Source organism: Ipomoea triloba, chromosome 14 (assembly GCF_003576645.1).
Source record: "Ipomoea triloba cultivar NCNSP0323 chromosome 14, ASM357664v1".
Classification (NCBI taxonomy): Eukaryota; Viridiplantae; Streptophyta; class Magnoliopsida; order Solanales; family Convolvulaceae; genus Ipomoea; species Ipomoea triloba.
In genome coordinates, this window is record NC_044929.1 from 16,614,989 (window position 1) to 16,633,989 (window position 19,001).

The 19,001-nt window shown below is 38.7% G+C and overlaps 2 protein-coding genes across 2 annotated transcripts; one reads left to right on the forward strand and one right to left on the reverse strand.

Annotated features, from left to right (window-relative positions):
* Window positions 1–5,973: 5,973 nt before the first annotated feature.
* On the reverse strand, window positions 5,974–9,122 carry LOC116004035 (protein FAR1-RELATED SEQUENCE 5-like). The gene is made up of 4 exons (XM_031243975.1): window positions 8,518–9,122; window positions 7,289–7,802; window positions 6,497–6,701; window positions 5,974–5,978 (listed from the first exon to the last, which is right to left on the reverse strand). Exons 1-4 carry the CDS (start codon window positions 9,120–9,122, stop codon window positions 5,974–5,976), a joined length of 1,329 nt encoding a protein of 442 aa, XP_031099835.1.
* A 3,329-nt stretch (window positions 9,123–12,451) lies between these two features.
* LOC116004617 lies at window positions 12,452–18,413 on the forward strand. The gene is made up of 9 exons (XM_031244740.1): window positions 12,452–12,685; window positions 13,526–13,751; window positions 13,889–13,941; window positions 14,131–14,167; window positions 15,524–15,595; window positions 16,907–17,011; window positions 17,299–17,446; window positions 17,537–17,613; window positions 17,975–18,413. Exons 1-9 carry the CDS (start codon window positions 12,570–12,572, stop codon window positions 18,038–18,040), a joined length of 900 nt encoding a protein of 299 aa, XP_031100600.1. The 5' UTR covers window positions 12,452–12,569; the 3' UTR covers window positions 18,041–18,413.
* The last annotated feature ends 588 nt before the right edge of the window (window positions 18,414–19,001 follow it).

Genomic DNA, 19,001 nt, shown 5'->3' on the forward strand with positions numbered 1-19,001 from the left:
GGGTGTAGTTTTTTTTTAAGTTTTATTTTTTTAAAGAAGGGTGTTGTCCCTTATCTATTGTATTGAAAAATTCACCACCTTAAACTGATTTTTAAACTTCAGTTTTAATGTTCGGTTGATTTAGCATGCTAGGTTTTTTATTCTTAGGGAAAATAAAACTGGCAAGTAGGTTTATGGGCGGGTGCACGCTCGCTAGCAAGTGCACGTGCTAATCGCACCACACACACACATGATCGCAAGCAAGTTGCATCCTTTTTTTAAAAGAGAAAAAAAAAATTTTTTTTTAAAAAAGAAAAGAATGCTAAACTGTTTTGCTGTTTGAATTCTTGTTGTTTCGCATCATTGTGTTTGCTGTCTTCTCCCTTATCTATTGTATTGAAAAATTCAGCACAATGCATCCTATGCTTCCTTTCATGCTGCTGCATAAATTTAATCATTTCTTTTTATAGTTAGCTAAGCATATATACAAGTTAGGCTAATTAATTAGATCATTGATTAATTCCATCAGTACGTACACATACTCATTAATTAATTTTATATCCCTTTTCAATTTTTGACTACTGTAGAAACCATGTCGGTGGCTGCCATTATATATACATATATGGAGTAGAGGAGAGGGAAGAAGTAAATTAATTATATTAATAATGGTTTAGCATATAGGTGGGGGGGTTTTATGCACCTCAGATCTTTAAATGCTAACTCTTCTTCTGTTTGATGAATCTGAAGCTGTTGATTTTTCTTCAATAAGTTTTTCATGTTTCTTAACTGGCCCTGACGATGATGATAATGATTGCTACTACTGCTGCTTCTGCTTCATATGTGAATGCCTCTTTGCCCATAAACCCTTCATTATTTCTGAAAACCATACATATACAGATCGGGATAATATATATAACATATTAAGAAAAACATAATTAATTAATTAATGATATATATTTTATTAGTACATAATAAAACGCCAACTATGAACTAAACTGTCTTGCTGCTTGAATTCTTGTTGTTTCGCATCATTGTGTTTGCTGTCTTGTCCCTTATCTATTGTATTGAAAAATTTAGCACCATAAACTGATTTTTAAGCTTCAGTTTTAATGTTCGGCTGATTTAGCATGCTAGGATTTTTATTCTTAGGGAAGATAAAACTGGCAAGCACGTTTATGAGCGGGTGCACACTCGCTAGCAAGTGCACGTGCTGATCACACAACACAATTTTTTTTTTTTTAAAAAAGGGAAAGAATGCTAAACTGTCTTGATGTTTGAATTCATGTTGTTTCGCATTATTGTGTTTGCTGTCTTGTCCCTTATCTATTGTATTAAAAAATTCAACACCATAAACTGATTTTTAAGCTTGAGTTTTAATGTTTGGCTGATTTAGCATGCTAGGTTTTTTATTTTTAGGGAAAATAAAACTGGCAAGCAGGTTTATGGGCTGGTGCACGCTCGCTAGCAAGTGCACGTGCTAATCACACCTCACACACATAATCGCAAGCAAGTTGCATCCTTTTTTTTAAAAAACAAAAACTTTTTTTAAAAAAAAAACTTTTTTTTAAAAAAAGGAAAACAATGCTAAACTGTGTTGCTGTTTGAATTCTTCTTGTTTGTTTGGTTGTTTTTCACTTTAGAAGTCTAACCGATTGTGTTCCTTGTTTCCAAACAGACCAAAACCCATTTCAACCGGTGGTTTTAACCGAAGACGAGGGCGACACTGATGACGAATTCCACACTACTCCACGTATTCCTACTTTCACGACGCGCGGTGGACCCAAGGAACTCGTACGTGTTGTTTCCTCACTAACGCAATGTCAGCGGGAAGATGTTATCAGTATTGGCATGGGGGGCCTCCTGGGGTTGCAGGTAGCGGAGCTCTCACTACAGCTGGGCGAGTGGTTGGTGGGTAACTTTGACCCAGATATGATGGCCCTCAAGCTATGCAATGGGAGCTACATGAGCATCGCGACCCAGGACGTAGCAAGGGTGTTGGGCCTACCCAATGGGCCGTTGCCAATTTCGGAACGTGACGGGCAACATGTTCCGCCAGAATTACGTGCATGGAGGGAGGAAATCAAACACCGAAAAGGAAAAATCACAGTCAAGGCGTTAGGCACGCAGATGTTGGAGCTCAAAGATGGGGGGGGAGTGGTTTAGGCGGCATTTCAGTGTCATTGTTCTCTCCACCTTGATTGCCAGTGTTTTAAATGGTTATGCCAATCAAAAGACCGTCCATATGTTTCGCGATGTGGACCAGATTAGAGACTTGGACTGGTGTGGGTATCTCCTTCGCTCTTTGGTTACCGCACATGGATATTGGACCCAAGATAGAACTCGCAAATTCACGGGGCCACTACTATTCTTAATTGTGAGTCATACTGTTACCTATTGTTATACACGAATATATGTGTGTGCCTCCTACTATTATATGTGTTTAATTTGGTGTGTTATAGCTCCTGTATGTAGATAGGGTCGTGGTAGGAGGACGTGACGTGCCCAGATCAATCCCCACGTTAAATGGGTGGACTACGGGGTTACTCAAAGCACGGGAGGCACGAGAGATTACTGCACAAGGGTTTGGGCAAGGCCTGCTAGATGATCCGCCGCATCCAACTGACTTCCATGCTCCTTCGGTTGAAGCACCATTGAGTGGCCAACCAATACGACTCAACACCGAGCCGGGCACATTGCAGCCGGGACCTACTCTTGGAACACCATAGGTATGCACATCAACTACTTTAACCCTAAATTGGTGCCTGCGTTTTTAATACAACTAGTGCACGATGTTAGTACGTGCAAACCACTAACATTTGCTAGCTGGTTCTCATTTGTTTTGCAGGGGTTTGCACAGCTCTTCGAATCCAAAACCGGGGATCTAGTTTTAGTCGCGACACAAGTGGCTGATATAGTTCTCCAAAACCCCCACCAAGCTTATGGTGACCACAATTTCAAGAGGCTGGACGAGGCATCCAATCTTCTGCTAGGGGTAGCTCAGAACGAGCCGAATGCCACACACTGTTCCGGTGCTCAGGAGCCGCAAACGCCAGGCCACACTAAAATGGATCAGGAAGAAGCATTCTAGCAAAACTCGGATAACATCAAGGCATTGGAGCGCGCCGAAATGGCAGCACTGAGGGCTACCACGATTAGTGACATGCCCAGCTTTAGTCTGGGATTCACGCAAGACAACCCCGCACAAGGAAAGGACGACCACCCGCCGATTAGCGACATGCCCAGCTTCAGTTTGGGATTCACGCAAGATGACCCCACGCAAGGAAATGACGACCACCCGCCGAACCATCAGGGTCCCGTAACACCAGCCCCGCATGTGAGTTTCTGATCACCAACACGTCCTTCCCAATCATCGGCTAACATTATTGTCAAAATGATCATTCAGGGTGCTAACCGCGGTATGCAATCGGAGGACTTGCTACCGAAAAACCAGGAATTCCCAGTGCCACCGGTGCCCGCCGTAGCAGCAGATCGCAAAGAAAAGCGACCGCTCAACTAGGAGGTTAGACCGTTCCGCCTTCTCTTCAGTCCGGTCAGGGGTTATCCAACGGTTTCGATACCACCAATTTACATGGTATGGATGTGGGTATTCAACTGCCCAAACACCAACTGGTAAGTGATTTCCGCAACTCTTAGTTGCTATTCCTTGGAATACCCACAGTAAGTGACTGAATCGTGCTTGCATTAATAGCGATGAGGTCCTGTTCCGCCATAATGAACAAACCGCCACCTGGTCAGACTTTATGACATTGAAGGAGGGAGTCAATGTCTCCACGGCCGTGGTAGATGCGTGGTCCACTGTTTTAAATGCGAGGGAAAAATCAAGGGGATGGGGGACCCCTTCTCGCCTGTTCGCATCCACGACCACTACTATATGTTTCTTATTTTGAACACTCCTGTATACGGTGGTTTATGGACACCTAAAATCTACCCTTGAGTTTGCAGGTAGGGACCGTGGTGGACACTACAGGCACCAGGGACGAGAGAATCGAATTATTTAAAGCTAGGCTAGATGCTGATTTACGGGCCTCCCACCACGTGGGAACTGCGACTTTAGACATGGTAACACTCTCTACGGCATTCCAGACCTACGAAATCACTAACGAAACCTTTTAAACTATCGTAACAACTCACACTAACCTTTGCCTCGACATTATTTATTTCCAATAATACAGGATGGACATTACTATGTCATGAGTGTAAATTTCAACCAATACAAGTTCGACATCATCGATTGCGACTCAAAACAAATGCCCAACGATAAAAAATACCGCGACGCCCCCGTGGATCTGGTATGTTCTTTGCTTTTACTGTCTATGAATATATCTACACCTTTTGTTCTGTAATCACATATAAGCAAAAATGATGTATATGTTGAAATGTGGGGTGGGGTGGTGCTATTTGATGGTTTGACATGCTTTCGGAGTACGTAGAAAGCAAGCGACAGTGGGCACGAGCCATCCACGCCAGGAACTTGCGTTCGAAAAGGATGCACAACGTGTCTTCTCGAGTGGGGCGATATGACTGCGATCACATATCCAGACCTTCTCACTGATCAAGAGTATCAACGGGTCAAGCTTCAGAATAAGGCAATAACAGAATAGAAGTGCTATCATCAATAATATAGGTACCCTACTAGTGTTTAGTAGTAGCATGTTTACGGCCCCTTGGTACCACGTCAGCATGGTACGCTAATGTCCAAGGACCTTACAACTACTGCAAAAACCTATTATTTCCCCTCATCCAATAACACAAACTCAAGCACGATGCGTTGACACCAAAATTACAGTAGGTATGTGCAATGGTGCATTATGATTACTATTATGCTATAACAATCTTGCTGCTGGTGATACAGTTTTTTGGTTGGGCATTTATGCAGCGTGCGAGATCTGCACCAACCTGAGAGCAAGACGGTTCTTCCCAAACAAGCAGCCAAAACCTAATACGGAGGGCCAAGACTGCGTTTTGACATCTGTTGTCCACCTGTTAGACCCATACCTGGTTTGCTAATTGTGGTGTAAGGTTAGTACTCCGTGCTTGTAGTTTCCCATAAAATTCTGTGGCCTTCAAATTCTTTGTTTGCTAAATACCTACAGTCATTCATTACCGCATTTCAGGCTCTAGATGGGCTTGCTAGACCCATTCCGGGTCTTTCTACGTTCAATTTTCCACTTTGTTACTTATTTACGCCGGATTCGTATCATAGTTCACTATCCGAATTGACTACTTACTACGACCCGGTGATCCTTTTATATATTTTTCTATGTGCCATTAAATATTCGGCTGCTATTTTTTTTTTACTGTGTAGGAGTAAAGATGGATGGGAATACAAGCTTTGTCTTGGATGTAAAGTAGTAGCATGGAAAAGAATAGGCATTCACCAAAGGGCAACCTCCTGGCACTTGGGTCAGATTGTGCGCACGCCTAATCTGTGGGAATCCCAGGAGTGTAATGTAATTTCAAAAATATCCTATATGGGCATATTAAATAGTGGATGCGTTTGAAATGTGCATTCTACCTTTCGTGGGCCTCAGAAGGTCTGTATACACTGCCAAGGTGTTTTCATGTCTTTACTTTGCTACTAGAAGTCAATATTTATATAATAAAAAGTTGTGCTTAAATTTTATAATAGTAAAGTGGTGTATGAACAAAGTTTGAGAGTGATGATATGTGGAGGGCAGGTGTAGAGTAGAGGAAAGAGAGGGGATGTGAAGGTCACAAGTAGCAGGCAATGATTCAGCTGCCAACTACTAGTCACAAACTATGATGTCTAGATAACAATGCCACTTTCTTGATGAATTCAATATTTTAGCAATTTCTTTCAATATGCTTTGGTAGTTTGGATGCGGGAGGGCTACTAGTGGGTTCGGACTCATGATTAAGATCGTAAAATCAACATGATTAAGCGTGGTCAACTGCTAGGAAGTGCACTCATCATTACCGGGTGGGTGGGGGGGGGGGAGTCTGTGCACAGGCCTAATCTGTGGGAATCCCAGATCCGTAATATAATCTCAAAACCATTCCCTGTGGGCATTTTTTTTAAGAGATGTGCACTCTACCTTTGTATATATAGGATTTGGCATTAGGGAAGGATTACTAAGGTGAAGTCAAATAAATAGAAGTAGTAGGGAAATAGTAGTGCATGGAACTTATATATCAAGCAGGCGGTATAGATCTCAGAAGCAAGTGTGCAACTTATGTTTTAAGCAAATGTTATACAGCGTGGACACTTGGAAATGTAAAAACCAGCTAAAGTGGTCCACAATGTGCTTTCAGAAATGGCGTCCTAATTTGTTGTGCTCATTATTCAACTAACAAAGTACGGAGAAAAGTGGTCTACTAGGGAAAACTAACAGACTGCACACTAGTGGGATTCCACAGTAGCGATTAAGCACTATTTTTTTATTGAGTTTGTCACCGGAATGGACACGTGGAAACGTAGGGCAATTTTGGCGGTCATGGCTCCCGTAAAGACCGCACGCCCCGCACTTGTGCTCACCTTTCTCCCTCGCCTCGATAGCTAACTCCAGCTTGCTCTTGATGCGTTTCCTGCTCCCCTTGTTCTTTGCTTGTGCTGGGGGCTTAATAGATATGGATTGCGGAGGGCACACACCACACAAAGCCTGAATAGCAGCGGTGTTTCCCTTTACCATGCGAGTGCTCGACCCATCAGCCAGGAATTCAACTTTCAGTTCATTCATTGCCTGTAACAACCGTGTCAATCGTCCTTCATTCCTTCCCACCATCCCTACACACATGTTGATCTCGGCCCACAATAAATTCATAACCATTCCAGGGGGGGGGGGGGCTACTGGTACTGCACTGCTCCAGGCTCCCACGAACGCTACACTGTTTGCACCATACTGGGGGGGGGGGACCGACTGTAGTTGTGCATCCTTGAACACCAAGAATATATGCCTGCAAACCAAACCCATCCTCTGGAATAACTTGCAACTGCACTGTGCACTAAAATCAACCAGGTTGTACTCGACACTGCATACTCTATTCCACTCATCTTTAATGGCGTACACCATCAAACCCTTGTCCTCACAAATACTAACCACCCGACAAAAAAAACACCCACCAACAATCTCTTTTTGAACCTCATAAAGAATAGTTATTGTGTAGATTTGCGCAACATGTCTTTCTAATGCTAAAGGAGTTTTAAACTTGGGTGAATACCCCTCGCACTGAGCGTTCAATTTTGCTTGTTTGTGACGCTGAGCTTCCAGCACACCCTCAAATTGCATAGAAAACTCAACTATACTTTAGTGCGGATTGATGAACTTACCGTAAGCATTGTTTTCCCCTTCAGACCGGACGTCGTCCGTAGTAGCCCACTCATTGGCAAGTCAAGGAAATAAGCCGGGATCCAGAACATCCGCTCTGCATACAGTTTGTTAAACCACTGATGTTCACCAAGATCGTACTCTGCCATTAACCCCTGCCATTGAGCTTCGAACTCCTCAACTACGATTTGGTCAGACCAAACTATACTATTTAACTTCTTACGGAATACTTCGTCCTTTGCAAGTTCACCACCAGCTTTTTCACTAACCTTAGTCATGATGTGCCACATACAAAACCGATGACGACTCTCTGGTAAGACCCGTTCCACAGCAATGATCATGGCGGCGTCCTGATCGGTAACCACGAAAAGTGGACTCTTACCCATTGCGGTTTTGAATTTGTCTAATAACCACACGTATGAGTCCACGTCCTCTTTAGTGAGTAGTCCAGCCCCCAAGGTGATGCAACGACGGTGGTTGTCGACCCCGGTGAAGGGCACAAAAACCAAAGAGTACCTGCAACAGAAGATGCTTAAACACAATTCTCCCCGCCATAATCAACATCACTTTATGAACACTTAATTAGGCTAGCATGCCAACATTATGGAGAACAATTTATGGGGGAAAAAAACACACAAATGACTACATGCTGACTAAAATTAATCGATAAATACAATTCACGCAAAATTAAATGAACATATAACAACCCAATGTACAGTATAACAAATTAAAATTGCCCAAATGACCGAACCAAACCAGGATGCACACACAGAACTTTGTTCCTCAGGATCTATAGTCTTATTATGTTTTCTCAATACATTCAATGCATCATATAACATTTACAAACCCAACACACTGCCCATCTCCGCTTACATTATATTCCTTCAAGGCATGCATTAATTAATAACCAAACACCACCGACCTTTCTAATATATAGTCACCAAACCATTCAAATAACAGATACGGGCGTCAATCACCAACCTTCTCATTTAATTTTGACAACAAAAAAAAAAAAAAACAAAATGACCCACCCCAGGACACAACTGTATATTTCAATCCACCTCATATATATAATTTGTCTCTCATCAAGTAGTGAGATCAACGATATGCATATCAAATGTAATTTGCTAACTAACTTCATACTCTAAAGTCGAGTACGGGGTTGCTACATCCACGCATCATGGTCATATCCACGAAATATAATTACGCATATTGAAAAGCTTTGACATACCTGTTCGTACCATAGGTTGCATCGAATGAAATGGCGTCACCAAAGGTCGAGAAATTGTCCCGAGCTAGGGGGTCAGCCCAGAAAAGACACGCCAACAGATTCTCTTCATCTAGTTGATAATCGAAATAAAAACCATCCGACACCTCCCGTTTCTGGCTAAACTGTTTAATAATCATCTCTCCATCACCCCCACTGACATACTCTTGTAGGTCTCGTTTAAAATTATGGAAGTCAACGCTTGTTGCACCGATATTACCGTACGTACCCACTAACTCCTTGCATAATCTGAAGCTTTGAGCGGTCCCAATATTAGCTTTAATGCAACTTGCAATGAATGCTTGTTGTGTGGCATCTAGGTTCCTGTTGATGCACAAAAATTGTTTGGATGCCTCAGAGCACAAAGGGTGGGTGTGATTCTCTTCGAAAATAGTCACCACGAACTCTCCAGTGTTGTCCTGTCTTAAACAAATCTTAGCTAGGCATTGAACCCTGTTAGAAATTCGCTTTCTTCGTTGCTTAACGTGACCTCCCTCACCATTCACAGTGGATGGGGCGCTACTACCACCCCCTTTGGTCCCTTGACGGCTGCAAACTAAATAACGCATACTCACTCACCATCCCGGCCTCGCTTCATGGTGCTATGGCGTACATCAAACCCACCGGCGCGTCCGTAGCTCATATAAAACTCTACACCCTCATTCATTGTCTTGAACCGAAGTCCAATGGCTGGTCGTATCATTGCGTCAACATTGGGTGTCCAGAACGAGGGATCAATCGATGCCCAGTCCAGTTCAATCGCACCACCGTGGCTACGAACTTCTACACTACCACCTGCATTAAAACAATGTCAGTGAAAAAAGACCACCCCATTAACTGTTCTACATGCATGTGTTAATTAACCAACATGGCCTGCACCACCATACCCAAATACATTCGAAAAGAATAACTTCAAATAGTATAAAGAGAATTCAAGAAGTGGTATTCCTGCCAATATCATACTAGTTACCCTAATCATTGTAATTGAATGAACGTACGTATTCAACCCAGGTTGGATTATCTAAGAAGCATCATTGTAATATTTCTAGGTCCGCCTAATCCAAAATTGATAAGCTATCGGGCATATGAGTAATTAGAATATGAAGGGCACTAAATTAGAGCTAATTATATGTTAACTAATATCTGAATTAATTATTATTGATTCCCCATTTATTTACTCAAAGGCCAGCTCCCCCTTTGAACATCTATAACACTAAATCATACTGTATAATCCCTCCATACAGTCTTACGCAAAATTACTCCTAGTTATACTCTTATTTTAAGCCTAAAATATCAAAATGAGAAGATATCAATATTAAAAACAACAACACAAAAGAACCTAAAAAAAAACATAACAGTAAACAGTCCATAATAGCATAAACACTATATAACAACTACCGACACATTATATCCTTGAGTTCAGAGCTACTAACCCCAATGGCAAACCCACTTTTAACATATATAACAAGTGCAAATAGTGGTTCATCTCTTTACAGACCGTTCCATAGTATTAGTTTTAGTTATATAAACATTGAATAACTAAATTGATGCAATTTTGAACCAGTGACAGTAAGCCGACCCTAAAATAAGGAAATGAGGAGATCCCAATTTTCTTTTAAAAAAGGGGGGGGGGAGGGGTGGCGCTCAGGTGTCAGAAATCTTAATTCATGGAAATCTCAATAACATAAGGGTACAGTTCTTAGATTATCTTAATTTAATCTTAACGAGAGCTATAGATTACATATTGGGATGGTCCTGCAGTGATAAAGCATTCACTGCATCAGTTTCTATGTGTCCATTATTATCTTCATTGGTATATACATTTTACATTTACACTGATGAGCCTGGGAAATCATATGTCTTGCATTCATCACATCCCAACCATGCATGAGCTTTACAAGTGCGTAATTCGTGCAGTACACTACCCCAACATCGCCCATGCAAAATGAATGAAGTAATCTTCGAAGTTTGCAACCTCTCTGCTTGGATTATCACACTTCACAATTACTATAAAACCATTACATGGTAGTTACCCATACTAGCCTAACAGTGGGTAGCATTGGGGTCTCACACGGCTACACTTCTTACACAATTAATGGGGAAAACCTACATGGTGATCAAAGGGAACTAACAAATTACTGTGAATATGACTGTATCACTGGTGCGGTAGTTCCTGACTTGGCTCATAAGTACACCATCAGTACACCATGTTATTGGGGAGCCCTTCTAGGCCAGTAGCGCACCGCACAAACCACCCTAAACTGCGGCGTGTTCGACGGCCGCTCGACCAACCGCGGCACGGCGCCGTGGAAAAGACCAATAATAGGACTCCATGGTCGTCTACCATACGCAGGTGAATAAAGTGCGTACCTGGTGAAACTGCGCAGTCCTCGTCGCGCACCACCATGCCGGCGCGGGGCTTCACCATGCTACAGCTGTCACACCGGAACTAATCCAACTCGCCTTCTTGTTCGTCCCACGAGCGACGGAGCGCAGTAACATAAGACTCCAGTTCAAACTTCGAATACGTTATCCATCTACGCGAACTACCATGAATACCCCGGGTGCCCTGGAGCAACGCACACGCGACGAATAATAGGGATAATATGGGCCATTAGATCTAAATTGCATCAATGCACTCAAATAATGCACCCGTTCACAAATTAACGTGAGTGTGCACCTGAATAATAACCTCTCTCTATATATATATATATATATATATATATATATATATATATTTCATATGAGACTTGCTCCCCCTATGATTTTTTTGACAAATTTGTGTTATTCACTTAATAGATGTAATGGTTAAAAATAATATAAAAAAGTGACAGGATCTTATATATATTACGAACTTTAAAGTTTGTAATATTTATGATAAAGAATATATATGAAACAAATCCACTTTTTTTTTCTATCGTTAGATTTATTATATAAATATCCATGTTTGTCCAAAGTTCTCATAGGGGAGTAGTTTGCAGAGGATTAATGACCTATATATCTATATGATTTGACTTCAATGAGAGCAAGACTTCTGGTCAGAAGTGTGAACAAATATTAACCATCTATTTAATGGTTAAAAATAAAGAAAATTAAGAATACAAAAAGAGGACAAAAGTTGTGCCAATTTCATAAATATTACTCCATAAAACTTTGAAAAAGTTATAATATTTATTAAATTAACCCCACTTTTTTTTTCTTTTTATTTTATAGTCATTGGTTCATTCAAGTTAGATCCGTTCAAATTAGTTCACATTATTCACATGGAGTCTTGTTTTCACTTGATTCTAATTGAGCACAAAATAACTTAGAGTCCGTTTAGAAACTCAAAAAAAAAGACTCATAGAAGTCATTTTCCGATGTTTTGGTATTTAAGAAAAATAAAGTCTAAGAGAAATATTCATTATGGTCAATTAAAAAAAAAGACCCAATTTGACAAAAATTATTTTCATAAATTTTAATCGAAATATATTTTCTAAATTTCTCTCATATCTACTTTTCAAGTTAATTTTTAGATTATTATTATTGCCATCACCACCACCACTAACATGACCACCACACCATCACACCACCACCATATCACCATCGCAACTATTTATTATTATTATTATTATTATTATTATTATTATTATATAAATAATATATTATTTTTTTAAAAATAATCAAACAAAAAAGTAAATTTTTAACATTCAACCTAACATTAGAAAATTAAATTATTTTTTTAAAAAATATTTTTTTTGAAAATCATTTTTCACATTCCCAAAGGAATTCTTAATTAAATAAAGTTCTCCTTTTATAGATTTAAAAATTACTTTCGTTGCTTGCAGTTGTAGATATATTCCGTATAAAATTTTCGTTTGTCAGTTGTCACCATATTTGATTTAACTAATTCCCTTTTTTAATACTTTATTTTCATTTTTTGCTCTAAGCCTTTTGGCTGTTCGAAAATCGAAACCCATATATCAAATTTCAAAACCCTTCTTTTTTCCTTCTCAAGAACGAGAGAAGGAGGAGAAATGGTGCTGAGGAGTGAATTTTTACCGCGCTTGAAATTTCGAGAGGATGAATTCGGCGGGTTTATGCCCAAACAACTTAAGAATGACTCGCTTGGGGTGGTCAACATGTTTAGCAGGTCAGTTTAATTTATGACTTGTTTTTTTTTTTTTTTTTTTTTTTTTTTTTGAAATATATATTTATTTATGAATTCATTTGCTGCTGTTTGGAGTTTCTTGCGCAATGATATTGATTGTGTTCCAGGGGTTTTGCGATTGCACAACTGGGTAAAATTTAAGAATTAATTGCTGCGCCGAAAATGGGTAAACTTTAAGAATTAAATACTCCGCAAAAAAAATTTGGTGATTTCCAGTTGCTGCATAGCAGGGTAAAGTTTAAGCATTAATCACTGCGCAATTTGGTTTCGTTTTCTTTGCAATTTATTTGACTCTGAATGGTGGTATTCAAGAATTATTACTGCAAAAATGGGTTTCTTAACTGGATACAGTATTCATATCAATTTACATGTTTCTTTTGTGTTGCCTGAAATTGCTGTGTTATATACTGTTGATAAAAGGCATAGGCAAAATCTAAGTAGTTTTGTAGTTTAGGAAATGCATATAGTCGTTAGCTGGATAGTTTTTCTGAGTGGTTGTAAATAGTATGAAATACAGATTAAGTTAGATCTATTTCTAGGACTGGTTTGATTTATTCAGTTATCTCATCCTACAATTATACATTTACTCCTGCCATTAATGGAAACTGGAAAATGATATTTTCCTTCTTCTGAGAGCTGAGGTTTTAAAACAAATTTCCCATTTCACATATTACAGCTGAGTGTTAGAGGTCCTAGATTAAGACAATAGAAATATAGAATCATATTATTATTGTAGAAAAGATTCCAAGAAATTGCCTTCAATTTTTTTATGTGATTTGTTTCTTTAACTATTTATTTATTTTGGTTACTAACCTTGCACAGGGAGACACTTCATGTTTCATATGATAGATGGAAAAATCTTGAAGTACATTGTAATAATGACCAAAGTATCCACCATTCACCTCTCTCTAAGAGCGACAGCACAAAGCACAAGCTACTTGAACTATCTTTTAATCGACTCCAGCCAACTGAGGAGCACTGTGGATTAAAAAAGCATAGCTTTGGTCGTTTTGTTGCTCGTGAGGCTATGCTGGCTGAAGAATATTGGGTTGGTTTAGCTTATTATTATTATTATTATTATTATTATTAATTTTTTTTTGTGGTATTTTCGATGTTTTTTTATCTCATTCCTTTTTTCAACATTCTTTATATTTCTTGTCACCTTGTCTTGACTTCCAATGACAGGCAGCATCTTGGCTACGAGCAGAAGCTCATTGTGAATCTTTGTCCGGTATGAGGTTAGTATTCTGCATGCAATTTGTTTATATGAGTCTTTTATTTATTGATAAACTTTGTTGTCTTTTTCCACTCCATGACTCTTTCCAACACATTTATTAGAGCAATCTACAAGTCCTAGCTATGTAAGTAAAGTCTGAAGTCTTTTTCTTTTTTGAAATAGTAATTCTCATGTTTCTGTCATCTTCTAGGCATGTTGATACTTACAAAAGAAAGTATGCAGAACAGGTGAGCGTTGTATTATGTATCATTTTGTATCTCAGCCAATTATTAAATGTTTCTTTGATGTAATATCAAATGTTTCTTTGATGTTAAAATACTAATTTAAGGGAGTTTTTTTCAGCTCTGAACATAGTGCTTGATGAGTGGTAACCTTAATGAAATTTTCAATAATAACTTGTTAGCAATGAATATTGGGTTTGGTATGCTGGTCAAGTGCTCACTCATTTCCTGTTAGGCCATGGTTTTAATCAAGGGAAACAGCCCCTTTATGGGGGTAATATTGCATGCATCATCATCCTTCCATAGACCTACATGATGTTGGAGCCTTGTGCTTTGTGTCAGACTTTGAAAGTTGGCATTGATGAAGTTCTTGCCTGCTGGCCATTATGTCATAGTTTGTGGCCTGTAAACAGCCTCTTAAAAATCAAAGATAAGAGTCTGTAAATCCCTACCACTTGTGTTGCTTGAATCTTGTGCTTCAAAGTTGGATCTGACCTTTTATTGCAAGAGGTTTAGCACCACTTTGGTTGTTAAGCTTTTCAGTTAGTTTGGAGAATCAACCACTTTATTTAGTTTCTGTACATAATCCCATTTGGCCCCTTAACGGCTTCTCCAGCAAGTCATGTTTGTATAATGATGATTCTTCCTGATTCATGAGTTATTGCTCTATGCAGTTTAGGCTTTGAGGATTTAGTACTTCTTTTTTATATAGATGGTTTGCATAGTCTTTGTAGTGAGCTTATCATATAGCTGCTTAAGTATTCTGGTTTCTTCTGATCTCAATGATTGGAACTATATCACATAAAGGTTTGACAGTTTGTTCTAGTTACTTGTATTTTAGACTTTCATGGTTAAAACTTGAGGCAAGACTTAGACTTAGTAACTTTGGCTTGTTACTATAGGGAATTGCTTCTTGATTCTATTACTCTGGTTCTTGATTTCTTAATTGTCTTCTTTAGTGCTTGATTGAGTTCCCAGTTCTAAGGCTTGAAATGATTATGTGGTGGACTACCAGTGGCAATGGTTCTTAGTATGTTGTTGGAAATTCTTTTAGTTGTTTCAGTGCAATAGGGCTGATATATGATAACTATTGAGGTTGGATTATATTAAGATCAACTGCATGGGAATATTTCTTTAGTATATATCTTTTTGTTAATAAAAATATAAAAAAATACTTATTTTGTGATTTTTTTTTTTTTTTGGTTTTTTGTTTTCAAATACTTGTACATCATATCTTTCCATATATTTTGCTTCAATTATTGAATTTTCTCTATTGTCTATCTGACATTTGCATTGCCCTTTATAATTTATGAGATGACTGCCTTATGATATGTTGGGTTTTGTCTCTTTTGGGGATTGCAGGAATTCTATGCTCTAAAGCGAAGATGTTCTGGCCAGGATGGTAAATCACTGAAGTGTTTCTGTTTTGTTGCAGTAAGCATCACTACTTTTGAACAAGCCTTGTTGTACCTGTCTTGTTCTTCTTCAACATGCATTGCATGCTTAGGCAGTTCAATAAATAGATGACTGACATATTGGTGTCATATGAACTGGCTTAGTAATTATACCATTTTATCATATCATGATTTGAATATTAGCATTTTTATGCCAGTCCTATTGGTAATGAATTCCATGACTGCTTGTGAATGTGTGTAAAACAAATCAACAGACAATATATCCATAAAGATACAACTTAGTTGCAGTTTGTTTTGCCAAGATTGATATGTTTATTGCTATAAAAAAAAGCTATAGAATATGAACTATGGTGCACCTGCAAACTAAAATGATTAAGTGGTGGAAAAAAAACTCATTGGTTGCAAGCCTTACAATGGTTGCAAGCTTGCGCACAATTGACGTAGAATCCATCTTAACTGTAAGAATATAACACAATAATACAATAATGCTTTCTTATTTTGGTTGAGAAATCTAAAAAAATTTACAATCACTTAAAGATACCAGGACTTGAAAGGAGCAATGTCTTAAAACTGAGGAACAGTAGGTTAAGAAAGTCAGCATATTGGATAGTACTAAAGTAATTTTGGGAATTTCCAGGAATGAAGAGTGGCTTGATTCTTGAAAGCAAACATCCTACTCTATGTTCTTTAATGAAACTTCCCTTTCTTTTTCATCCTTCCCCCCACCCTCTTCTCTCTCTCACTCTATGTCATAAAGAGAAAATGAGATGATGAAAATTTGGTATGCTGCAAACCAGCAACTTTTGCTGGAATTCAGCAGTAGTCTTACAGTGATCATAAGGTTCAAGTGACTCTCCTGGAATCCAGTGGGGTAGTGTGAGGGCAAGTCAATGTTACGTAAATGCATTGCAGGTATGGGTGGGTCAGTTGCCATCATCAGTGGTGATACAACCTGAAAGGATAGCTGTGTTAGTCACTTGGCATTTTGTTTACTTCCTCATAATGTGCTTCAAAGTGTGAATTCCTTATTTTGGTACCCCCACTTTGTATTTGCATCTTCCCTATTTACACTTCCATTCATGGTCAAGATATACAATTGTCTATTTGGATATTTCCTGGCAATGCTTGAGTTCATGGCTCATTTCCACTTATATGCCATTTCTAATGACATAGTGCCTTATGTTGACCTTGTTTCTTGGCTTCTGCCTTGGCTAGTCAATGGGGCTAGGGAAGGCATATCTGTCGGAGGCTGGCTGTTTCTATCTTCATATATGGTATTATTGGATTATGATATAATGTTAGCTCAGAGCTTTTTCCTTAAACATTTCAGGTCAAGAAGGAAGAGAAAAATGTAAGAAGAACAGTTCTAAACAGTGTGGTGGGAACTTTGGATCTTAGCATCCGACTGTTTGTACAAGGGGAGACATATCCCGGGGTAGAAACTTGGATCTTTCTTTTAAATATAGGCTTTATTACTTGATTTTATGTTTTTTAATTATAGTGGGACAAATTAGCACGAAGTAGATTAAAGTTTGAGTGTTACAAGACAGACCACTGAAATCATACCATATTAAAATGTGCATAGATGGCCTTACTATAGTTTGTATTCCTCTCCCTTCTTTTGTGCCAAACCATTTTTCTCAATAAGTGAGGGGATTGAATAAGATGTTTGATCTGTATGCTAAGCTTTTAAATTTCTTTTTCTTTTCTCTTTGCTACCAGGAAGTGAAAAGGCAATCAGGTGTCTTTGCACCCTTTGATGTACATAGATATGCTTATATTGCAAATGTTTCTGTCGCCAAGTATGCTCGACGGCAGGGTATTGCTTCAAACATGTTGTACTTGGCTGCTGATGTTGCTATGTCAGAAGGTGCTGGTGTTCTATTTCTCTAACTTCTTTTTTTTTTTTTTTTTTCATGTAAAATCTCTAACATTTTTTTTTCTTCTGAATTTTGACCAGGTATGAAGAAGCTATTTGTTCATGTAAATGAAAAGAACAAAATTGCCCTTGATCTATACAGGAAGGTTGGTTTTGAGGTTAGTATATGATCCATTTATGATATCCTAAGCTTCTCTCATAAGGAAAGGTAAAATAGGCTTCATGATTGTCGTGATGGAATGGTTGAAGGCGAATGCTGCCTCCTGTTGGTAATATCAGTGATAGAAATTGACAAAGTGCTAAGACACTGAAAGCTTGTCATGTTTTTGGGTCAAATTTAAGCTTGTTATACAAAAGTGAGATTTCGTGAAACCTTCAGTGTCTAAATCGCATGCCTTAAGAACATAAGCCGAATGGTTAGAAAGCTTTGCATCTTGCTTGCTGTTACGTGCAAAATGTTTACCGGGTACATGTAGAACACAGAGAGTAGGCCTTAAATTTACTGTCTTGGCGGTGCAGGTTGTCAAGGCTGCTTCATCACATGTATCGAGCGAACAGAAGTTGTTAATGTCCATGGAATTTTAAGTCCCAAGGATGCAGCAGGATAAACATGGAAAGTGTAGAATACACGCTCGAAACCAGTTTTAGGTTGTTGGTTGATGTGTGTGGCCTCATATGATGTTTTTTTTTTTGACAAGAATTCTGAGGTCTGCATAGGGTTTATAGGTCCTGTGAAAAGCTGTATATCTTTAACTGTAAGCAATTTCAGAAAATAGGTGTTAGAGATGGTGAAGAGGCTTCTTCAGTGGTGGCCAATGTATTTTTGAGTGGTGGAGAAGCTGTGTAAACTGTAAAGGAGCTTTAGTACCATGCCAGAATTCTATCTTTTTTCTTCAATTAGCGATATGATGAATTCTAAAGCACCAAATTTGAGACATCCTTTATTTTTGGCTGGCAATTTTTTTTTTTAGACCACGAGGTGTTCTGAATCAATCATTTTTGCATGGACCATGGTCCACACAGCTGTGTGGACCAAAAATAAAAAGTACATTATTTTTGTATTGAAGGTACATTATTTTAGGGTACATTATTTGATATATACTGTCAAATAATGTACCTACAGTACAAAAATAATGTACCTTCAGTACAAAAATAATGTACTTTTTATTTTTAGTCCACACAGTTGTGTGGACCATGGTCCATGCAATAATTTGCCGTCCTGAATAGGTCTTTTAACTATATAAGGTACCTTTAAACCCGTACCATATCCAGATTAATTCTCGTTCATACCGGGTCAACTAATTACTGTTCGCTTTGGGCCAATCTAATTACGTTAATGTAATACTCCGTTTATATATATATATATATATATATATATATATATATATATATATATATATATATATATGATCGCGTTTAAATGCGTATTGGCCGCCCAGGAGAGAAATGCGGGCGAATCACAGTGCGCCACGTGTTCGGAATGTAGTTGCACCTAACGTTATAACTAGGTGCACGTCATGTTATAACTAGGTGCACATAGGTGCAT